The sequence below is a fragment of the Plectropomus leopardus genome, chromosome 18 (genome assembly GCF_008729295.1).
Source record: "Plectropomus leopardus isolate mb chromosome 18, YSFRI_Pleo_2.0, whole genome shotgun sequence".
Lineage (NCBI taxonomy): Eukaryota > Metazoa > Chordata > Actinopteri > Perciformes > Serranidae > Plectropomus > Plectropomus leopardus.
The window spans coordinates 15,891,243-15,916,667 of NC_056480.1; the positions used below are offsets into that span (position 1 = coordinate 15,891,243).

A 25,425-nucleotide genomic window follows, 5' to 3' on the forward strand; every position below is an offset into this window, starting at 1 on the left:
AGTCCAAGTGTGTAGTTTTACCTTTATTGGTTGTTAATAATAACTTTTTTTTTTCCCATTAGGTCAGAGGTCAACATTGTTGCAGTAACTAGTTAGGTCCTACATGTTAATAAATTGTAAAATAGTCATTGTAGTATAGTGAATTAATTGTAAAATGAACGTTATTGTAATCAGTTGCAGTTACTGAGAAAAAAATATGTAATTAAATTAAAGTCACCAATCAAAATGTTGGTGAGACAAAAACCCCTTTTCACGAAAAAGTGTAGGCCTATATATTAAATAAAACACCATCTGTTGCTTTGCATATTTTTGCCATGCAGGAATACCATCTTTTGGTATATTTTTGGACCATGCGGGTCAGCGTTGATCACCAGGCTCTCCAACAGTCTCTGAAATTGAGCTTTTGGGGTTAGCTCTCTACAGAATAGCTCCTTCTTTAACATTGTGTTGAAGCAAAAATGCTTCATGGAAATGCCTCCAGTTAAAATAATTAAGTAGGATATGGTTGCTTAAATATTTCTATCACAATGTTTCACCTGCTGATAGTTAAAAAATTAGCAAGAAATTAGAAAAAAAAGTTACAAGAAAACTCTGGGAAAACACTATAATGATAAAAATAATCAGAATAAGAATCAGAAATACTTTATTGATCCCAGAGGGGAAATTGCCTATGTTAAATAAGAAGATAAAAATAGATTAAAAGTAGGAAAACGGGCAGGAGCGATCGCAACAGGTTGCATGCACGGCTGGCGCATGTACACTAGAGTGCTAAAAACAAACATCCAAAAGAAAAAAAAAAGAACATGACCTCAAGAAAGAAAAAAATACCTTTTTCTTTTTTCTGTACAGAATTTTCAGTCTGTAATTAAGAAAATTATAAATGTAGTTTTCTAGACATTTTTGGATAATGTCTAATAAACCAGCCCAGTAAATTTTGAGATCATTTTTTGTCTCTCTCTATCGCTCTCTCTCTCTCTTTAATTTATGTTTTGCAACTTTGAGACATTTCTTGCAAAGTTGCTCTATGTTTTTCCTGTGTATTCTGAAGAAATCCAATTTATTTTCTCAGGTTTCAGAGATTTAAGTGCCTGTGAGTGGCATCTGAATGCAGCACAAGAAAAGTGTTTGATAGAGACTCAATTGCAGAAACTTCAGTGGTCAGACAAGTCAGATTTATCGTTGTTTTATCCAACACCTTCATCACAAAGTGCTTCCCGCAGACAACATAGAGGACACCAAAGAAAGAGACCAAAGCAGCAGGACAGTCATGATAAAGACAGGAGTCCATGTGAGACTATATTTAGGTTGTAACATTCACTGGTACAAATGTGTGCATTGGTAGTGGTGTGTGTGTGTGTGTGTGTGTGTGTGTGTGTGTGTGTTTGTGTGGTGGTGGGGGTTAACACAAAGCAGTCATAATGATCATCATTGCCATTACCATCATCATCATCACAGGCTTGGCATTTCCAGAGCGCCATTATCATCATTATTATGGCTAATATTGCTGATGATGAGGCTTTCATGGCCTCTTGTTGGCCCTGACTTAGGTATCGTCATGGAAACAGATGACAGAAAAAGAGCATAGCTTTATTGAATTACTCTATGAAGCTATTCTGACCAAATGGGGCTTGAATGTTGCACTGTTGAAGTAAAGTGGGGGAGCAGCAATGTGAAGAGTCCTGAGGAGAGACGTGTGAGAGTCAGGGGCAGAGAGGGAGGCAGAAATAGCCTAATAAAAAGAGACAGAAAACGGCAGCGAGGGGCCATGTGATTGTACAGAGACACAGATCCACTGGTACAGAGAGCCCTGGTGATCAGCACAGAAGAATGCTGTCTGATGGCTGGAAACAATAACAGCAATTCACCAACAAAGACACAGTCATATAAGAGGAAATCATCGTCTGTAACACCAGCACAGACAGAGGACATCAGGACCACTGATTCAATCTTTAATGGGTCTTTCACAGCAGGCCTCTGCTTGTCTTAAAATAGCTGGCTGATAAATGACCTTCATATCTTATTTACTTGCTTCTTGTGTGATAAATCTCAAAGATTGTTCCCAAATCAAATTCTATACATTACCAACTCATCCCAACTAAATAATGTCTCAAAGTGCAAATATTTTTGCTATTTAGAGAAGGAAAACAACTTATTTTTTTCATCTTTTTGTGTGTCAGACAGCAGAAATATCAAGATGCCCTCCCAGCTACATGTGTGTGTTCCTGCAGCTTCTGTCACATGACGTTTTAAACCTGAGTTTTCTGCTGAGAAAAACATCATGTGTTGCTTTTTGCATGGGTGAGAAAAAGTTTGTATCTGAATGTTAATATACACTATGATTGTTTTTTTAAAATTAAAAGTTATTATCCAGTTTTCTGGACTCCCAAAAAACACATATTTTTATTAATCTCCCATGGATTGTTTGTAGGAAAAAAAATCCAGCTTTAAGATCAGATGCTCACAACAGATAATGAACATATAGTACAATTATGAATGTTTTTTTTTTTTTTTTTTTTTTTTTTTTTTTTTTTTACAAATGATAGTGCCATCATTTAATTTCAACAGTTCATGTACACAGCTTCAGTCTCAAAATCCAAAAACTTTCTTTCATGGAGAGACATTAAACATTGTGCACATTTTGTATGTCTGCTACAGAATGTAAATCAGTACAATGTGACAACCACTACATGTGTAAACATAACTCACACCAAAATAACATTTGCTATTTTTGGAGACAGATTCATAGATTCATGCATCAATAGAAACACTGTATGTAAACTATGATGTGTTCAGAAGCAAATTTGTTCTCAACACAACTTTAAAATTTGAGAAATAGGAACAAAAATTGAGTTATTTGTAGCTGAGACATTTTTGATGTCCATATGTTGATTGTTTGGGAACTGATCCATTGTTTCAGCTGTAACACACTGCGATAAAAAAGAAAAAGAAACAATGCAGAGGATGCCCTATCATTTACGAAAGGGTTAATAACAAATGCTATATATCATTTACAAAATCTTTTCAAACAGAATCAGGAAACTTGATATTTAATACAATGTGAAAGACAAATTTGAACAAAAGATATCTTAGATAGCCCATAGCAGGGCAACTAGGTCTCGCTCCCAACTCGTCAAACAGCGACGCTTGCTCAGTGGCCCTCTGCATCAGAGACCGATGCACCGAGGCACCCTTTAGGGCCAGTATGAAACGCATGACGTGGTTGCAGGAGGGTAGAGGAAAAGTGGAAGGGTCAAACACAGTTTTTTACAGTTTTATTGACGTGTGTCATGTGACATAAGTCACGTACGTTGCATTATGTTAGTAACAAATGTACTTATTTCAAGTTAAATCGTAATGTTTTTTCAAAACCTCACCCTGTATTTTTGCCTTTACCTGAAGGCCCTGACATAGCCGATGGTCAGCTGTCAGTCAGTATTGGGCTGTTGGTGAGCGTCTGTAGCCTTAGTTGCTGTGGTGCGTCCCACAATGTTTGGCCTCATCAACCCTCGTTGCCTTTTTTTCTGCTGATTCAGCATGTTGAATTGGTGGAAATGGGCAGGCTTTTTGGTTTTGTGTGATTACATCACTGTTACTTAACTCATGATTTGTACTTGTCTTATTATTTTTCATTTGTAAATTCTGGTCATTGTTTGCCACTTTATATACAAACCCAATATACTGACCACTGAAGTTACTGTTTCAAAACTGTTGGCAATACTTTTCAGGAGTTTTAGGTTTTTCTTTGTTTTTTTGAAAATTCTTTTTGTCAAAATGGAAATGAAAAAAAATGTGGTCAACAAAAAAAAACAAAAAAACAAAAAGTGGAGGCGGAGCCCGTCGGTGAATGAAATCGCTCTGATTGGCCGTTCAGTTCAGCGCACGAGAAGGGAAACGGAAGTTAGTAAAGAAAACAAGCGGCTAAAGTCAAGAGCGAGTGAGGTCTAAACAAACTTGTTCTTTAAGGTAAGATAACTTTTTCTTTTGCCACACGGTAAATATACTGAAACATACAGACTGTGTAGTTGTTGTTGTTAGCTTGCTAGCCAGTTGCTAATTGGCCAAAAAGCGTGAAAACGGTCTTGCTATTAACTTTGACGCAGGCACAGCTCATATGTGCTGGTTTGCTGTCGGTTTGGTTTGTTCATGTGCGACCTATTGGCCGAGACACGGCGACGATAGCGACGCAGCAGGCGGCTATTTTCGCTGCTTGTTCTCTGATATGGGTTTGATGTGTCTGGGACTTAAAAACAATATTTTACATTTGTTCCTAAAAGGGTCGCAATGGATTTTCAGAGCACGATAACCGTCTTAGAAAATACGACGGTATTACTTATTAGTATAAGACAGAATGACCCTTAAAGGAGTGAAAACAGAAGGGTTACTGTCGGTTGAAGAAGTGTTTTATCACTATAATTTAGATCTGAAACAATTGTTAATGGAAGTATGTATCAAAAGTCTCATTTTTGAAAATAGCCAAAATAAAGATGAGATTTTCCATCAAGTTGCATTTTTCTTCAGTATCGTAGATAAGCAAATGTACAAGGTATGGTAATAGTCAATATTTATATTATGGTATTCCTTTAAACCAGTATATTGCTGCAACCCTAGCTCTAAATTTATTTTGAAAAGAGACTATGTATTTAACAAGTGGAAACTATACATTTGCTGTGAAAACATACATTTATTTTGAAAAGACAAACTGCACCTAATAAGCATAAATGACAGGCAGCCCCTGAATGTCCAAAACAGATGCTACAGGGGTACCTAGAGTGTCATATTTTGGCGTGTAGAACCACTGACCAAGGGTTGATATTTGGTGAATTGGTAGTGAGAATGCATTGAGCAGTGTGAGTTGGAAATTACTTATCTGAATTCAAAACACAAAGCGCTATAAACAACAACAATAACAAAAAAAACATAGAAAAATAAAAACAATGGAGAAACAGATTATAAACCCCCCCACAAGCAAACAGATTGGCAGTGCCACTTTCTACAAGGCATTTATGGCATGGACATTTCTCAAAATTTAGATCAGTCAACCAACGACAATTACTCTTTTTTTTAACAGTGATATGTAATCTGAGGCTCTTTGAATTGGGTCCCATTCACCCAGACACAGAAAAAATATTATAACATTATCTGCACATAATAGTCACAGTTATTTCTGTCTCAAGCGCAATAGGGATGTTCCGACCACAGGAGAGTTTTCTGTCTTGTCTAAACACCAGCATTTTCTAAGCTGTGGTATAAGCATGTCCAGCAAGTCAGCTTTTAGTCTTTCCACAGCTTTTCAGGACACGCAACTATACTAACACTCCCATCACCAAAACACTGTGTCAGCGCTTGTATGTCACTGTATGGATTTGCGTTAGGATTTTGGCTCCTCCTTCATAGTGGTGGTGGTTTGAGTGCCAACATCAGATTCTTTCAAAACAGTCATCTCTCCTTCTTCATTTCTCCCTGTTTGCTTTTCCTCCTCTACCTCCTTTTGTTCAATTTCAGTTCTTCCATCACCTTCCTCCTCTGTGGGTATGTCTATTTGGGAGAGGTGTGTGCTGCCATGCTGGTTGTCTCGACCCTGTTTTGGGCTCTGGCTGTCGTGTTGATGCCGTTCGTGGTCCTGGCTGTTGAAGAATCCTCGGATGGTGTGTTTGGGCAAGCCCAGCTGAGCCGACAAGGTGTGGATGGCCTCCTCGTCTGGGTTGAGGCCCACGTCCTGAATAAAGCTCTGCAGGATCCCCAGTGCTTCACGGGACACTCTTAACCCCTCACCTTGGACCTCATTATCCGCCTCTGAACAGACCCCGACTCTACCTGGGTCCTCATTCTTCACACCAGGCCACTTCATAGTGAGCTTCTCCTTTTTGCTGTCTCCAGTGATCTCATTTATCCCTTCCTCACGCACATTTTCATCAATCATCTTCTCCTTGCTTTCTATCCCCTCGTCCCTGCCCCTACCAGTGCAACCCCAGTCCACTCCCAAAATGCTTCTCTCTACTCGGCCCTCCTCAACCCAGTCCTTACTGTCCCCTCTCTCAGCGTTGCTGCTCCCCCGGCCCTGCAAACGTACTCTCACGTGCGCCCAGTTGCCCCCAGCCTCGGACTCGGCTGGTGATGCAGCACATGGTTGCCGTGGAGACAGGTGAGGTCCTGCCTCGGGCTGCAGGGGTTGATGGGGTTGAAGATGGTGTTGCTGCGGCAGCGGAGAGTTGCGTTGGTACTGGCAAGAGAAAATAAATTAGGAATAAGTAGCATAAAAAGGCGTACATTATCATCTGGATTTTATATTTTCAACACCAATAACTTAGAAATGGAAATTGATAAAGTTTTATTGATATCAGTGCCATAATCAGTCTGATTCCTTATGAATCCGCTTATCGATTTCCAATCAATTTTCTCTGTGGAAAAAAGTAGACCTATGCAGGTTTTCAGTGTTGATGTAACTGACTTTATTGACTTTGTGTCTGAACAGTGTTCCTGAAACAAGAGAATATTTTTACAGCATACGTTTTCTTTTATACGACGGAGGATTAGGGCCACATTAAGGAAAAAAATAATTAATTATTTACGAGATTAAAGTCATTAGTTACGAGAAAAAACTCATTATTAACGAGAAAAAAGTCATTATTAATGAGAAAAAAGTCATTATTTACGAGATTAAACTCATTATTAACGAGAAAAAAGTCATTATTTATGAGAATAAAGTCATAATATTCAAACCTGCTGCTTTTGGAGACACTTGTTAACATGAGGGCTACGGAGGATTTGGTTGAGTTGTATTTTAGGATAGGTTTCACAAACAAGGAGATACTTAATCTTTTGGCACATCAGCATCACATTATCATAAGTATCAGGACTTTAAAAAGAATATGCAAGAAATTGCATCTTTTCCGGCGAAAGAACCAGTCGGACTTGGAGGATGTTGCTGCTTTTCTGGAGAGGGAAATGGCTGAACTGGTCAACTGCAGGGTTATAGTTGGATGCATCTACGGGCTATTCAGAGGGGTTTCGTTGTGTCTCAAGAAACAAATCCTCCGTAGCCCTCATTTTGACAATGGTCTCCAAAAGCAGCAGGTTTGAATATTATGACTTTATTCTCATAAATAATTACTTTATTCTCGTTAATAATGAGTTTAATCTCGTTAATAATGCCTTTTTTGGCGTTAATAATGAGTTTAATCTCGTTAATAATGCCTTTTTTCTCGTTAATAATGACTTTTTTCTCGTTAATAATGAGTTTAATCTCGTTAATAATGACTTTTTTCTCGTTAATAATGAGTTTTTTCTCGTAACTAATGACTTTAATCTCGTAAATAATTAAATTTTTTTTCCCTTAATGTGGCCCTAATCCTCCGTCGTACTTTTACCTCTTCTTAGTCAAAGGAAAATCTGCTGAGCCTGACTGCTCTGTGCTGATGTTGTTATAACCTTGGGAAGGGATGTGTGGTTGAGAAGTAGTGGCACATTGCTGGTGTTTCCACCCTCTTTTGCTTCACCAAGACTCAATGTTGCAAGTTTTCGACGTAGATGCATGAGTTTGACATCATTGTTTTGCAATGTGCAACTGTCAGAAAAACTATCCGACATTGATTAAAGGAATGGAGAAGCTCAAAGGCACATGATTCTGGTGAATCAGACTAGTTGGAAGCAGTTTTTGATTTCCATCCCTGCGTGAAGTGAGGTCAGAATGATTTGAAGTGATAGGTCTTTTTAAATATGTACAAGTAATGGCTACAGTATATAGTGATTTCACATGTGAGGTGGTCTGCGGTGCAACCATACAGGGTTCCTGTCCCCAGAACCTATTGAGTTCTGAACCAGTACATATGAATTCAATATGTCTTGCTATTCATGTATGAGAATTAATGCAACATACTGTGCAAACAGAAGGATACTCAACCATTTTTTGACGTTAACTTTGCTATAATTGAGCCATCTATCCATGCACAAACTATGGAAGTGAAAGAAAAATAACTAATCAGCCTCATAGATCATGGCTTAATGTGTTAATCATCTGTTTTTTTTTGACATTTTGGACATGTAGCTGTCGTCACTTTGCTGCTTTTCTATCGCACATTCTAGAGATCTATTGACATTCAAAGTTATGTTTTATCTTCCAAATTTCTGGTAAAATTTATAGTATTAATTATTTTTATATATTTATTTCTCTTACTTAGATTTTTTAAGATATTTTCCAAAAAAAAGTCAGGTCACCTCAAGCTCCAGTGACAAGGACAGCAGGTCCTGATTGGAAATGATTGGAAAGTTTGAATAATTTATCTGCTAGCTTTGCTCCTGTGATTTTTCAATTCCAAAATGCTGTTTCAATAGCTGACAAGCAGATCTACCAGAGACAGAGTGTTTGAAACAGCAGTCTGTGTGTAATGATGTCGTGTTTATCTTGTTTTCGCAGTCTCACCAGTGTATTGTCATTGCTGAGCAGTGTCAGCCTGTCAGCGCTGTGCTGCTGTGCCGTCGTGGTGCTGCTCTCCTGTTCGTAGATGGCGTCTCGTTCAGTCTGGGACAGGCTGAGGAAGCGGCGGATCATGCACAGATTCTCCCACAGGGTGCGGTTCTCTGGGTTGGGATCCTCCTTCCAACGCAGCAGCTCACACAGCCAGCCCTACAGGAGGAATGATAACACTTTACTGTAAGTCTTATAACACACTATAATGTAAAGCTGCAATGATTAATCAGTTAACCTATTAGTTATCAACTAGTTTGATATCAAATAGAAGGAAAGAAAAGTAAAAAATTACTCTGATTCCAGCTTCTTGTATGTGAATATTTTCTGATTTCTTTACTCCTCTATGACAGTACACTGGATATCTTTGGGTTATGGACAAAACAAGACATTTTAGGACATTATGTTAGGCTTTGGGAAACAGTGACCAACATTTTTGAACATTCTTATATATTTTATAGACTAAACAACTAATGGAGAAAATAATTAACAGATTAATCAATGGTGAAAATAACTGTTAATCGCAGTCCTATCATAGTGTAGTTCTAAGCAGATATGAGGACATACCAGGTATCATAGGTAGACCAGGTATCCATATCCGGCAGGCCTGCGCAATTAATTGAAATATTATCGAATTGCATAATGGCCAAATGCAATATCGAGATCGAAGGAGCTCAAATTTTTTCTTAACCCTTTAGAGCCTGGCTTGACATCACTTTTCTCATGCTGCGTTCAGACACCTCTAACATGTATTTAAACCTTTCAACCAAAAGCAAATAAGTTCAATTTCTTTTTTGGAAATAAGGGAGGAAAAGGCAATGAGCTACTTGGCAAGAAATGTCTCACAAATTGCAAGATTTTACAGATTTAGAAATTATTCTAGGGAAAAATGGAAAAATTATATTAATAATTGTCATATTATTTTCTTGTTTTTTTGTTTGTTTTTGTTTGATCTTTTTTTTCTTTATTTTTTGTGCTAATTTTCAGTTCGTTTTTTGCAACTTTTAACTAATTTCTTACTAATTTGGAAGTTATTTCTTCTTAAGTTGCTCATTGCCTTTTTCCCATGTTTTTGAAAGAAATCAAGCCAATTTGGTCAGGTTCTAAAGGGTTAAAGACAAAATCTGTCACAACATACCATTATAATTGAAGAAGTGTAGCGCTACAGAGATCCCCCAGCCTAAAAATCTTATTCCATATAATAGGGAGCATGCCTGTTTGGTAATGACCCCAACAAAAATCTCATTAAAAAAAAAATCAGTGAAAATAAAATGAAAAATTACCATTCCCACTGGTGCTGCTGAAACAATCACTGTATTGTATTTCTTTTGCACATCTTGCAGCCCTAATATCTGGAAAAGTGTATGTGTGCAGACTACCTGCCTTTAAATTAAATTGTGAGTTAATTATAAGACATCTACTTCTTTTGCTAATGTGCTAATCTCACTATGCAACATATTACTCAGTGCATCTAAAGTCCTGTAGATAAAGTGAGGGGATGGAAACACTCTTAAAATGTATCGTGATGGTTTCTTTCTCGTGAGCTGTTCCTTCAGTTGTTTTTTTTTAAAGATATTTGGTACTCTGTTTTTGACACAATAACTAAGGTTGTTCGATAAGTTACACAGATGCTCTGGCATAGGGGCCCCATGAGCCCTTTGGCTCCGGGCCTGGGCCCGCTAGGTCGGTACAGCAATGCATCCATGCTTTTAAGCACTGCATGCACAAACAAAAGCTATTTATACATTTCTCTGGCACTATGAAAGCAGGAAAAAATGAGATTATAAAAAGAGGTTAAAATAGTTTTCAATAAAGTTTGTTTATTAGTCATTGTTAAGCATATGTATGTGGCATTTAAAAAAAATCTAATTATTTGATATATTCTATAGCAATCAACCTCTGGCTAACATAGCGGTGGGACATCAAAAATTGCCATGGCAACATCATTTTAATTTATAGCATGAGTTTGATTCATGACAGCCCCAGACACCCACTCTCCTTTTCATTTTATGGCTAATTAAGATGATAAAAGTGGTAATGTAACTGCAACGTCTAGGTCTGAATTCAGAAACAAACAGCCTTCTCTTGCTCTGTGAACTTTAAATTCACAATGATTGATTCAAAATGGGTTAGTGTCAAAAAGCAAAGCCCAAAAGATGATGGTGATTTTTTTTTTATTAGCTAGAATGTATTTTCTGTATCACGAGGGAACACACTTGTGAGTGGCAGATTGGGGAATGTAAAGCCAAGGTAGTTTCAGATTCATGAACTGGAGCATGATTACGTTTGCAAGCAGGCTTATTCGCACACGTACACACACACACACACACACACACACACACACACACACACACACACACACACACACACACACACAAGTAGGTACTTATTCATTTGTTAAAGCAAACAATACACAATAATACATGCATGCAGTGTCAAATTCATTCAGCTATATTTGTGTATATTGGCTTTAGATTACTATTCTAAGAAAGCATTTGCTGGTGTGCAGGTAGACTACCATTAAATTCATCTTAAAGGGACAGTTCGCCCCCAAAAAATGTAAACATATTTTTCCTTCTACCTGTAGTGCTATTTATCAATCTCGATTGTTCAGAGTGCAGGAGATTTCCACAATAATGATGTCTGCCTTCTTTCCAATATAATAACAAGATGGCACTCAGCTTGTGGTGCTCAAAGCACCACAAAAATACATTAAAAAATACTCAACAGAAATATCTCTTGCCAGAAATCATGACCCAGTTACTCAAGATAATCCACAGACCTTGTTGTTAGCAGTGTCATGTAGAAACTATTTTCTTTTTATAACTACATTCACCAACAATATCACCGGGCAGAGGGGAAGTGTTGTTAATGAAGTCCTTCTCGTCTGAGCTTTAACTTTACTTACATAGCTCAGTGCTGCTAGGCGAGCTAGCAGTAGATGCACACTTCCTCTGAGCAGTGATACGGTTTGGAAGTATAGTTCTGTAGAAAGAAAATAGTTCCTAAATGAAACTTCTCACAACAATGTCTGGATTATCTTGAGTAACCGTGTCATGATTTCTGTATATAGACACTGCTGTTGAGTTTTTCAAATTTAGTTTAAAAAAAAAAATTGTTGGCACTTTGAGAACCACAAGCTGAATGCCATGTAGTTATTATATTCGAGAGAAGGCAGACATTTCTGCCAATATCTCCAATACTCTGCAACTCCAACACAATCTAGATAGACACATAGACTGCAGGTAAGAGGAAAAATATGTGTTTTTGATTTGGGATGGCCCGTCCCTTCAAGGCTGTAGGTTATGCCTTTGAGCTTCTAAGCATCTGTGTATTCAAATAAAATATCTTGAAAAAAATATCTTAACTTTTTGGAGAAATGTATTTTTTCCATTATTTTTATGTAAAAATTGTTAATACAACGTTTCTCAAATGCCTAAAGGAATTTTGCAAAAGCTCCTCATATCTGACTCTGGATCTGATTCAAAGAGGCACCTTATCAAGTTCCTGTGGTTTAGTGTTTCACAGCTATAGATGATACAGAGGCAGTTTCCCAGTCAGTGCTAAGCACGCTACTCGCCTGTAGAGCTAGCATTATTCTGGGTGTATCTGTGTATGCAGGAAAGCCTTTGAACATCACATGCAGATTGTTCTGAAAGGAAATCAGATTTCACGCTGGCAATACAATGGAAAGAGAGGAAACAGCCTTCCTATTCAAATCATGGATCATCTTTGGATCCACCAAGCAAACCCCTCCTTCCAAATTGATGACTGCTTTTACGCAAATGACAAATGCTCCCCTCACTTCTATATGGCATTTTGGCATCACGCCCAACTTGCATGGCTGGCATTGAAGCACCTCAGACTTGGCAATGGGGAAACATGGGGGTGGATAATAACTAGCTCTGCTTATTGTGTTGAAAATGATAATGACGGTAATAATAATAATAACAATGGGCTAAGCCTGTCCTCTGAGCCCCATCTCTGTGGGTGTGGTGGTGAATGTAAGATGATAGACGGAGATAACGTGGCATTTTAGTGTTAGAGGCGATGGCAGAGGGAGATATGGATACAATGGGAGTAAAAAGGGATAAAAAGATGGATTGACAATCAGAGGTGGAGATTAAACAGATAGAGGGGCTGCCAAAGTGAAAGGTGGCAAGATGGAGGGACAGTAAAACAGAAGAAGAGGTAGAGAGGGAGACAGCTTCTCTCCAAGGGGTTGTGATTAGTTGGCCCAGCAGCTGCTTCAGTGCTGGCACCATCTTTGTGCTGCAGAGGGCTGGCACAAACACACACACAACTACACACATGCATGGGGGGGAGGGGGCACTGCGGCAAAGGCCATGCCAATGTGCCAACTATTAAACATTCACAAAACACACTTACCTACAACCGCAACACTAAAAAACACTTCCAAAAGATTATCAGCAGCAAACACCTTCTTATGAATTTGACCACCTTCTATGCAGATCTGTTTCCATACCTGCGTCCTGTTAAAGGCCACCCGCGCAAAGATGGCTTGGGAGATGCCCGCTCTCTTTAGTTCCTCCCTCACACAGTGGTAGATGTCACTCGGCACGTCCGTTGGCCCCACAAAAGACGCAGTCGTTGTCTGGGTTTGTGGCCCAGCCACAGGGCCTCCCCCCGGGCCACCCTGTGCCTGCTGCGGGGTTTGGGAATCAGTGGCTTTGGAGAAGACCTTGGCAGAGGGAGCTCTCCCCACGGGCGGGTGGTTGAGATACTGTTGTGGGGAGGGTGAAAGACCCTGGCCAGCTAGCATGCGACTAACAGCGTACTGCTGGTTGAGGAACTGGGCCATCACCAGCTGCTGGTTGACCATTTGGGAGCTTAGAGGCTGGGTTACCAACCCCGGAGGGCGCAGGCCGAGGGGCGGATGGCCACATATGTTGGCTACTTCTCCATGAGAGAAAAAAAGTGTGGAGCTCTGATCAGCTGGGCTACTTTTGATTGGCTGCTGGGTGAGGGTGATATGTGTGGACTGGTCAGAGAAGCTGTCGATCTCTGGTGCAGGAAAAAGAAAACAAAGACACATTATTAACACACCAAATACTAATAGTGGGCCTCATGCAAGAAGTGATATACCAACAATTTTTCTCTTGTTGTTTATCATATCCACATATTATTTTTTGTTAGTACCCACGGATTTTGTTTTCTTATTTTTGCTCTTTTCCTAGGTAAGAAAACATTTGAGGAGTGGTTGAGAGCACTCTTACCAAGGTAAATGAATGTTTTTTACAGCTTTCACAGTCCACAAATTATTGGCCATCACTAGGAAACATTTCCTTTTTATTTTTGGAACAAAAAAAAATATCAATTATAACATTATAAAATAAATTTTTGATTATTATATGTTTTAGAGTTATTTTCATGACTGGATTGTTAAATTTGTGGGCTAAAGAAATATACTGTACTACTACATTTACTCAAGTCCTGTACTAAAGTACAAATCTGAAATGCTACTTTCCACCACTGCTGCACTGCACTTTTTACTCCTCAACAATTCTTTGATAACTTTAGTTACTAGTTACTTTACAAATACAGATTTTTGTACACAAACTATATGGCAGTTTACAACTGCAGCTGAAACTGTTGATCATAAAATTAGCTGGCCACTATTTTCATAATAATAAGTCATTTTTCATGCAAAAACATTTCATAGTTCCAGCTTCTCAAATATGAAAACTGTTGGACAGCTGAAGCTGTTTTTCCTTTTAACAATTTCCCAGGTTTTTGATCAATTAAATTGATTTTAAATTTTCTGTACTGACTACTGATACTTTTAGTACTTTAAATACTTTGTCCAGATTGTCCTTACATGTTTTTACTTTAGACAGAGTATTTTTACATTGTGTGGTAGTAGTACTTTAACTTAAGTAAAGGATCTGACTACTTCCTCCACCACTGCTGTTGACACAGCATTTAGAGCATCACAAATGTTTTGCCTCAGCTAGGTTTTTGATTTTCGTGTAACACGAGTGACTGTGATGCTCTGGAAACTCTTGTTTAATTTGTTCAAGTTATCTAGCAGAACCTCAACTTCACTACTGCTGAAGGTCTTGTGGCTTTTTTTGGTGTCATTTCTTGGGCATGTGCCAGAGTCTTTGCACATGGCACGACACCTGCCCTTTTATAGTGTTAAGGGGCTGTTAGCTTTGTTAATAAATGACTTGTGATAAATTTGGATTCATCATTGAGCTCACTTTGGTAGGAGCAGGTTTAGGCCGTTTAGAACGTTTCGTGCACCTGGAGTTGACCTCCCTTATTTTTTCTCTCAACAGAAAATTAAGAGAAAATATAAGAGAGCCAATGTGCCCTAATAACATGCTAGATACCATTTCTAATCAGGAAAAGTGTCAAAATTAAGTCTGCTCAAAACAGACAGTATGCATATTTAATAGTTTATTTTTGAGTATGCTGCCAACTGCCACTATTCTCCCACAATGCAATGCACAAATTAAACAGAGAGGCTTTTCACAGCTGGAAATTTTTATATGAATCTTTTGGGCGGCAGTGAGACACCTCCTGAAACATCTGATGTCTGTCGTTGCATTTGGAACATGTTAGTATGAAATGGCTTGTCTCACTGCTGAAAAGCATGCTAGTATGTAGTATAAACTGTATAACGTGAGTATTTACAGTTGTATGGATATGGAACATGCTGTAAGACTTATCAGGCATTCTTAATGTTTGCAGGCTTGACTGAAATCCCTTACCCTTGAAGCATTTGGTCTTCTTGAAGTGCTTGTACCATCGACCAAACTCGTGACACTTGGCAGCTGAGACATTTGCATAGTAAGTGCTATTTACAATAGATGATATCATACTCTGAAACAGAGGGGAAAAGACAATAGAAATTCATTACGTTTTCCGAGCTCCTGCTATGGGCGGCCTGGGTGTCTCAGCTGTTCACACATCTGATATTAATGAACTCAGATCTGTGTTATTAAAAAGACCCCCAGGTAAATAGGATAATAAAGACAGATGAGTGTGTCAGTGTGTGAGCTGTGTGCATGCGTGTATGTACAGCGTGTGTGTGTGCGTGCAATAAGACAAAACACTAGAGGTCATCAGAGACTATGCCTCTCTGTCTGACTCTCACTCCCTCGCAGTTTTTCCCCGAAGACCGTCATGTGCAATCTTTACATCTGATTACACCTTTCATCTTCTCATATTTATTTTAATCTGCTTCTTGCAAACAAGGGAGGGGGTAAAAGGAATGATAGGAGAGAGAGAGAGAGAGAGAGAGAGAGAGAAAAATAGGAGAGGGAGGATTGGCGAGTGTCAGCTCTGCAGAAAAGGAAGGAATCTGAAGGAAAGAGAGATTTTAAGCAATTTCTCTTTATCAAACTGTAGATGTCCTACGCACCCTCAGGCAAAATAACAGATAGACTAAGTTGATAATTATGAATATTCATAAAAAGGGCCTTCCCCAAAAACTGCATGATTAATGTAAAATTATTTCTGCAGTCGTGTCTGTATTTGCTTGATTAAACGATCAAGATCTGAAAACCTGATTTGAATGTTATTGCTGAATCAGTCAAAAGCGCAGGGAAAAAAAACGAAAGAGGAAGAGTGATGGGCAGATAGATTAAGTGAGAGTAAGACGGTGGGTTAGGCTGACAGATAGAGTGAAAGGCAGACAGGTTGGCAGTGGAAAGAATCAAGATAGGCAGCAGCCCTGGCAGGAAGGCTTTTTAAGAGATAGCCATCTCTCTTTATCTGTTTCTCTTGCGTGCGCTCTGCCTTCCCACCTTATCTACCTCTGCATCTGGACTTCCTGTCTGACTATTGGACCACATGCTCATTGTGCCTCATGCGTCAAAGTAGGCAAAAAGACACATGTATGCACACACGTTTGCTCTGTATGAAAGAGCAAAGACATTACATGCACACGTTGAACTTCAGTCTAATTTTTCTCTTTTCTTGTCTTTTCTTTTCTTGTATACGCACATGCTCTGTGTGTGTGTGTGTGTGTGTGTGTGTGTGTGTGTGTGTGTGTGTGTGTGTGTGTTGTACCTGGGACAGGGGGCACTCCTTCGCCAGGGAGCTCTGGTTCATGTCCTTGAGGAGCTCCTTCAGAGCATTTCTCACTGTGGAGTGACTCCACTGCTCTGGTGGCAAGTCTTCCAATTTGGGACAGCTAGACAAAAAGCAAATTAAAAACACTTGAATGCAGCATTTTGATATATTGCAGTTCAAAGGGGTAGTCCAGTGATTTGGTAGCCCAGCATGGACAGACCAATTCACAAATGCAAGTTAGTCTGGAACCTCCCAGTTCATTTTCAAGTAGTGTTATTGATAGCTGTAGATCAAAATGCCTTTTTGGATGCAATTAGCAGGGTTGCATCATCAGGAGAGGCAAACCAGGCAAATGTTTTAGGCCCCAAAAAAATGTTGGAAAAGGGGTTCTCAATGGCCACTCATACTGGCAGACCTACGACCAAGCAGTGCAACAAAACGTGTGACACGGCACTGAGCAACGGGGATATGTAAACAGTCTACAGCGTGCAGAGTTGAGCTGTGATTACGTAGCATCAGTATGTCTGATAGAGTGTAGCAGTTCCACGTCAGCTGCAGCCGTCTTGGTTGAAAACATCTCACCAGCACTAATCTTTACTTAGCTAGGTTGATGCTTGCCGCAGTGTCAGCCGTTACATCAAACCCTCCTCATATATAAATGATTATGATGGGCCTGAAGCTGGCCAGGTTGGGCAGAACTCTGTTTAGACAGGCAGGAGACCAGACTTACCATCCAGACCAAAAATAATAAAAATTACGCTTGTAGATTTGTCTGATTCCCAAGACTTCAGACAACTTTATTTATCCCAAAAGTGCAATTCAGTTTCCCAGTCTACCCAGACAAGACAAAAACTGACAGACAAGAACAAGCAGCACTCGGCAGTAGTAGTAGTACATCAGAGAGATCAGTACATGGGCCAGATACACACTGGCACCTCACAAGCCAATAATAAACTTTTATTATTGGCTGGGGATTTACTAAAGCGCTTTCATAAAGTTATTGAACTCACAATTGAGAACCTTACTTGTAGTGCCCATGCTCCAAATATATGCCGGATTCTTGAAGTCCAAGAACATAACTTAATGGCATCATTCCCTGATGACATCACTTGGGTCATTTTCTCAGACTCAAGATAGCAGAGCCACAGAAGACATACACCTGATTTTTAAAGGTTGAGTTGTACCTCTTGTGTCGCGTAAACTGAACTTTGTGTATAAACTCGGTGTGGAGTACCCTTTAAAACAAATTTTTCCGTAGAGGTTTTTTCTTGCTTATATGTAAAGACGTATATGTAAAGATGTTCATTGGTCTTATGTGAAGCCTCTCCTAGCATGCTGCCCATGCAAGTTTCCTGTCTAAAAACACACACTTTCAAGAGTGTGAATGAAAGTCTGGACCATGGGTTGCTATAAAAAAGCACTTAGTAAATTAATAAATAAAAAAAAACTGATGAGCACAGAGAAGACATACATGATACCACCGGGTCCTTTTTCCTTTTAATGGATATGCCTTTTTTTTACAGAAGACATGTTGACATGTCACAGTAGAAAAGGCATAGTCTCAGATGTAAATAGTAAAATTAAGGATTTCTCAATTTTATTTAGCTGCTTTCATTGTTAGCCATTATTAACCCCATTAGCAACAGCTGTCACGTTTCTTTGTTTTCTACTGTAAAAAAGGGCCTCTATTAAATTACTTATTACCTCTACCAAGGAAACACTTCTAGTCTGAGTGCCATGAAACTTGATGAAAGGGTGTAGCATGGGCCAAGGAAGAACTCATTACATTTTAGAGCGGATCCAAATCACGGGGTGGATATATTTACTGTTTTTCACATAAGTTAATATTATTAATGAAGGTGATAGGCTATTTGGACTTGGCAGAGGTCTGCACTCTCCGAGTGCCCTTCTAGTTGTATCTTGTGCTGCACGGCCCCAACTCTCGTGGTGGATCTGACCAAAGGACAATGTGGCACAACTAAAAGGCCACTGTAAGAAAAAGAAAAAGTTACACTGGGAAATAACTTTTAATGTGTTACACCATTAAAATGCTCATCAGTATTCATTGCAACAAGCAACTAAAATCACTCATTAAACTTAATCTAAAGGCATTAAGATAAGATGAAAAATAAGAGTTTCATCATTCCCTGCTGGGTCTGATTTGGTGCGTGCCCTTTGGTTATTTTAATTTTTTTAATACAGATTAGAGATGGTGGTTGGCTGCAGTCATGTGCTTGGTGAAAGGCCGGGAAATACTCAATGTCCATCACACGCAGGCTTTATTCATACCTATAGATAATTTAGAGGCTCCACACAGACAGGAAGAGTAACAGAAGGGGACTGTAACTGTAGACATACATATTTATAGATGTGATGTCAGCTCCTTACCTGTGCAGCTGTATTTTGAGGGTGATAACGTGGTGAACATCCTGCAGCATGTCAGCCACGGTGGCATCAGGTGCATCTGTTACGCAGGACAGAGGCACCGGGTTCCACCTTCCCACCTGGATCAGACCTGAACACAGATGCACAAAATTGTGAGAAAATGATGGACTTGTGTCCTTGCCTGTCCGTGCAAGTTTGCGTTTTGTACCTTTGGCCTGTGCAGCAGAGCTGTGCGAGTAGCCCAGTGTCAGCAGTGCCATCTCTATGAGCTGGTTAAACAGCAGATCTCTTTTGACCAACACAAACTCAGCATGTTCTTCTTTCCTCTCTCCCTCCTGAGGGTTTTCCCTGTGCTCCACCACACAGAACACTGGCAGCAGGCTCCCTGAGGTGATGGACAGACAGTTATGAGACACTGACACGTAGGAGTCGTAATCACCGTAGAAAAGACTTAGTCTGTAATATCATGCTCCAGCCCGTGTACCTCTGCTGTGCCAGCTCTTGCTCTGTGGCCTCACTGCGGTGGGTTTCTGGGCCAGACAGGGGTTTTTAGCCACAGGACTCCCCTGACAGCTCCTCTCCTGGGCTGAGGGTCCCGCTCCGTTTTGTTCCAGTCGAGCCAGCTTGGCAGGAGGTGGCCGGGGGTCTACAACGGGATCACTGCCCTCAGGTTTCTTGGCTCCATTACACAGGGCGTCCATCTGTGGTCTCACACTGATACAGAGACACACACGCTTAAAAAAAATAAACCATGTGTGAGGAACCTTAACAAAATTATGTCTAGTCAGAAGTAAGTTTATGGTATGTTTCTAGAGATTATTGCATGCATTTCAAAGTAACATTTGCAATGACATTGTGTCATTTTACCCAGTTAAATCTTGACAAAATTGGTTTGACTTCTTTTCAAAGGCAGTTAGGGGAAAGGCAATGAGTAATTAAATGAGACATGCACCAAAAATGACAAAAAGTGAATAAGAAAGTTACAAGAAAATCATCTGAGAATAAGCAAAAAAACAAAACAAAACATATATATAAAAAACATGGGAGTGTCATAAAAAGTGCTGAAAAAATATATTTTATTTTTTTCTGTATCATAATTTTAAATATAGAAATGTTATAATTATAAATGTAGTTTTCAGGACATTTTTCGTTTTTGTTGGGATAATTTCCTAATAATCCTCCCCTCTGTTTTTAAACCATTTTTAATGTAATTTTCTTGTCGCCAAATTTCTTGCTATTTGTGGGACATTTCTTGCGCAGTTGGTCATTGCCTTTTCCCCTTGTTTTCAAAAGAAATCAGTCAGTTTGCTCAGCTTCCAAAGACTCAAATAGCTTTTAAAAGATGTCTAAACGCAGCACGAGAAACTGATATTGATCCAGGTTTCAAGGGGTTAAACATGTTTTTATCAGGATAAAACAGGCTGCATGCGTCCATAATGTCTAGACAGTAATTAAATAATAGCATACTTAAATACAGCAAGCATCTGGATACCTGGTGAGCGTCTACAGAGTGTGAGAGAAAGCTGTCTCAGTCTTTTCCACTTCTGTGTCTCACAAGACAACTAGAAAGCATCATTTTGACACGCACACACACACATACACACACACACAGAGACACACAGATCTGAAGGATATCCGTTTCAGTAATAGTGGATGACCTTCACCCAGATGCAGCTATTAGTACAACCCTCTAAATCCAGTAAAAGTCCAGGGAATGATAGAGCGCGGTTTCCCATAATAAACCTTCTGTCATCTCCAGGCGCGCCGCTGCAAGCGACAGCGATTCAGTTCATCTTCAGCACCTAAATGCGCGCTAATCGTCCCACGTCTGATTCTGCTGAAGTTTGATCGAGGCGAAACCAACCTGTTTCAGTCGGCACAACCTGCATGTCCGATCTGCCATCATACATCAACAGCCCGTTCCAGTAGACATCGGCCGTATCCATATGTTATCCCCGTTTCCATTGATCTCCAGTTGGGGAACAGACCCGTTTCTGTTGGCTCTCGGTATGCGTCCTTTTCCTTCTCGCCTGTTAATCGTTATCTCGTGTGTATTGTCTAAGTAGTTTTGCTTCTATCCCTCCCTGTTCTCCGATCGCACTTAGCTTACCGGTGTACCGATAAATTGGCCTGAGAGCAAGTTCAGAGCGACCTCCCATCCAGAGCACCGGGACATGCTGCTACTGTGGATCAGGCTCTGGAGAGAACAATACACGGCTTGGAGCTCCTGGAGTGCATTCCCGATCATGTATTAGGCTACAGCACTGACTCCGGGACAGCAGTTGTTGGTTGCACTTCAAAGCCCTATGCGCACGCGAAGAGAGAGATAGAGAGGGAGAGAAAGAGAGGGGGAGAGAAGGAGAGAGAGACTCACACACCCACACACAGACTCATAAATACGCGGACCCAGCTGCATTAGCATATGGTGTAATAATGAATTCACTAGCGCGCTCCGTAAATGTATTAAATGTGACAATTGCGCATAAATCTATTTATTATTTTCTGCCGCATGCTGTGCACGCACTTATTATTGTCTTTAGGGTATTGGAGCTCTCCATGGTAACAAAGTGGAGCAGGACAAGGAGGAACTGGCTGACTGATATTAACTTTTCAACGTTGATGTTTTATTGTCACAAGATTATCTGTGGCTTATGATTTATATGGAGATAATTACAGTCTTTACTCTATGCAGCCAAGAATATGCTCTATGCCAAATTACAGTATAGTATGGTATGGTAGCATATAGTATTGTATATTGTAAGTATGATAAGTATAGTATCCTATTGCACTGTACATGCACAATGCATTGTGGTGGTACAGCAGCCCTTACTATAAGATATACTTAAAAATACTATACTCTACTACTATATTATACCATACAATAGTATAACAGGCTAGGCTAGCACCACCAGTAGAGTAGACTAGAGTAGGGTAGAGTGTAGTATAGTATGGTATTTATGGTAGAATATTGTAGTAGCTTATATGGTACTATACAACAATATAGTTGCCCAACATATTATATTTACTACTCTTTATATATACTTCTAAACTATAGGAGTCTATACATAATACTATGTGGCCTGTAGTATAGTTTTTATAGTATAGTATGTTCTGTATATAGTACATATTCACCTTTTTACCATCTATTGTACTATCCTCTCTTATCCTATCCTATCCTAAACTATACTATACTACTTCACTAAAAAAGACTTTAATAGGCTATATCAATATGCTCCTATATAGTGCTTTACTACCAGTGCAGTATAGTTATTAACTGTTACTGTTTTTTTGTTGTGTAAGAAGTAAGTGGTACACAAGAGAACATGATGTGACTGCTGGCGATATTGTCTGACCAGAATGCCTTAAGGGGACAGGCAGGGACAGTACAGGCTGGCCAAGGTCATCAGTGTCAACTTTAACAAGAAGGGAATTGTGGGAGGACATTAACTATATTTATGTAAATGTGCACAACAATATAGTAGTTGCTATACACACACACACACACACACACACACACACACACATATAGTCTATAGTGCTGTAAGTGTAGCATAGTAGAGTAATTATAATATGTTCTGTATATAGTACACATACATCTTTATTACACCATGGTATGCTACACTATACTATTGCACTGCTAGAGCCTATAATAGGCTATATATGTTAGTGTATGCCTGTTGTACTCTACTACCATTGCCGTTAGTATAGTGTAGTAAATACAATACTATACTATAGTATATAATATTCACTATACTAGACTAGACTAGAGTTACACGTATTTTTTCAACATATACGTACAATTGACAGAAAATTAAAGTGATAATTATCAAAATGATCATCTGACTTTGATCATTTAACTTTTTCAAGTCACATTGTAAAATATCTCAAAAACCACCAAAAGCACCCCAAAGGTAAAAAAAAAAAAAATCATCACTTTACCTCAAAGTGTTGATACAGCTCAATTCGTTAGCAGAGAACTCAGTTTATGTCCTGTCTTGTCCGCAGAAACTTTCAGCCAAGTCTCAACAGACCTGCCTCGCGCAGACCCCTGTGAACGAGAGGCACCTCTGGAGCTGTGATCTGGAAATGGTGTCTGAAGTCCCTGTGAAGGTATCACAAAGCAAAGGGTGGCAGATGTGAGTGTGTGTTGCGTGTCTGTGAGAGAAAGAAAGAGAGAGGAAGAGTCAGAGAGCCTTAACTGTGGCAGATAAGATTCAAAGACTTGCCCCATGAAATGTTACACCGGTGTGGTCACAGATCTGTCTCTTCTACGGAGACCATAGGGCATGTAGACAGAAAGGTGGATGTTGTGCAATCAGAGTGTGTGTTTGGGGAGAGAGAGCATGCTCTACTACTTTTGACTAATTAAACAAAGTGAATTAGCTATCTCCCCAGCCAGAACGAGTCATGGCTGGTTACACATCATTCATCGTGACTAATTCAGAGAGAGAGATGTCACTCAGCTGGATGGAAATGCGTGTGTGCGTGCCTGCGTGCGTGTATCACTCCAATTGTACCTTTTGGGTATGCTGCTGTATAACTTCACTGTTTGGAGTGTGTGTGTGTTAGGGATATTCTCCTCTATTTTGTGTGTGCCTGCGCCTTTAAGTGTTGATATGTTCATAATTCTCCCTCTCTGTCACCCTCTGCTCCACTATTTTATCACTGGCTTGATACGTCGTCAATGAGGCTGGCATGCTAAATGATAATTAAGACCATTACACGCTCATGGAGCATGCTACCAGTGCAGCACACGGCTGCCTCAATCGGAGCCTCATCTCAGGGGACACCCTACTACTCACACAGTCGTGTATCTCTCCAAATTAGGTTAGATTTTCATTCCACCTCATTCGCCATGGATGTGATGTGGTTATTATAAACTCATGATATGGTTAGTGAGCCTGCTGCCATTAGATGGGTGGAGGCATCATGTTAGTGCGTTAAAGGGGAAATGGATTGCCAGGACTCAGTATTGAACATCTCTGTTTCTCTTGCTCATAGATACTCGTGTTCTGTAGAATGTTTGCAGATGCACTCAAAAATCTGATACACGCAATGTAAGATAAAACCTGCGGAGATAGTCACCAACGCTTGTTTGTGCAGACTGACACACACATTGCCTGAAGTCACCTATGTACCACATTATCTTAACCCCAAATGATCATGATCTGTCACCTCTAAATATACACCTCCATCTCCTTGTGCAGTGATGAAAAGTAATGCATTTTTTAGGCACTTTACTTATTTATAGTTGTATTGCACTACATTTCAGGGAAAATAGTGTACTTTTTTACCGCACTGCATTTAATTTACAGCTATTGTTGCCTGTTAGTCAGAGGCAGCTTCTGCTGTGAGTCCCTTCTTTTATGGCTGTGATCATCTGTTAACACTGGGGAAGGCCATTTTTAATCAACATCTGCTGTGACCCAACCCTTGTGGTCTGGGGAAATTCCTCCCCGTAGATTTTTTTAGAAACTTACCTGCTAAACTGACAATTTTAGAGCATTTTGAAAAAAAAAAGAAAATCAATCTTACAGTAGGGGTTTCAAAGTTTTGTTCACTAAGTGCCATTTTAGTGAGCCAGCATATGACTGAGGGCTGCACAAAAAAAAGTGCACACACCATGACATGTGTATGACTTTTTATGACATAACATGTTGTAGCATAGCAATTAAAGGGGCTCTATTATGCTCATTTTGGGGATCATATTTGTATTTTGGGGGTCTACTAGAATAGGTTTACATGCTTTAATGTTCAAAAAACACATCATGTGTCTCATACTGCCCTTTGCTGCAGCACCTCTGTCTGAAACAGTCTGTCTGAGCTCATGCTCCACCTCCTGAGAAGCCCAGTCTGCTCTGATTGGTCAGTGAGCTCCCTCTATGCGCATTCTAGGCTATTTGTTACATTGTGATATCACCAAGTTACAAAAGTAATCACTGAAACTCAAACGAGCTGTTTCAGGCAGCTTTGGAGCAGTGCCTTTTATGGGAGAGAGAGCTCCCTTTGGCTTGGACTTCGGGTTTTATTACTTAGGATACCTTTTACAAGCACAAAAAAATGCTGTACAAAACAATAAAGAAAAGGGAAAAACCCAAACATAACAGCATAACAGGGCTTCTTTAAAAAAACAATATATTGGAGAGAACATTTGGAGCAAATTTAAATATATATGATAATTTTCGTTTAGCACTTGTTTAAGATTTCTATAAGTTGTTTCCAGTTTGCAGTGAAGTTATTTCTCCCAAACTTGTCAGATAGCTTTTACAAAATAACTGTTGGAGGGAAAAAAGTAAAATAATCTAATATTTCAACTTCAAAATGAATAAAGATTTTTTTCAGCCATCTCACACCCTGACCAGTTTATCTTGTGACCTGGAAGCACTGGACTAAACTAACTGTTCTGCACAGCAATAAAATAGTTCAGTTTCAACCAGTTTTAACAGTAAACTTCTACTTGCACCTTAATGCATCAGTATTAATAATTTAATAATGTCATACATAATTATACACAGTATCAGTCACAGGGCCTG

General features: G+C 39.5%; 1 protein-coding gene across 1 annotated transcript; it reads right to left on the minus strand.

Moving 5' to 3' along the window:
* Positions 1–5,368: 5,368 nt before the first annotated feature.
* LOC121958171 (DNA-binding protein SATB1-like) lies at positions 5,369–19,593 on the minus strand. The gene is made up of 8 exons (XM_042507041.1): positions 19,377–19,593; positions 19,101–19,277; positions 18,896–19,022; positions 16,505–16,628; positions 15,202–15,313; positions 12,951–13,489; positions 8,420–8,623; positions 5,369–6,220 (listed from the first exon to the last, which is right to left on the minus strand). The coding sequence occupies exons 1-8, from the start codon at positions 19,591–19,593 to the stop codon at positions 5,369–5,371; spliced, it is 2,352 nt and encodes a 783-aa protein (XP_042362975.1).
* Positions 19,594–25,425: the final 5,832 nt, after the last annotated feature.

Coding starts and splice junctions, on each gene's coding strand:
- LOC121958171 (XM_042507041.1), bottom strand. CDS start 19,593: ATGGACGCCCTGTGTAATGGAGCCAAGAAACCTGAGGGCAGTGATCCC. Junction 19,023..19,100: donor CTCTGCTGCACAGGCCAAAG/GTACAAAACGCA, acceptor ATCTGTGTTCAG/GTCTGATCCAGGTGGGAAGG. Junction 13,490..15,201: donor GAAGACCAAATGCTTCAAGG/GTAAGGGATTTC, acceptor TTCCTGCACCAG/AGATCGACAGCTTCTCTGAC.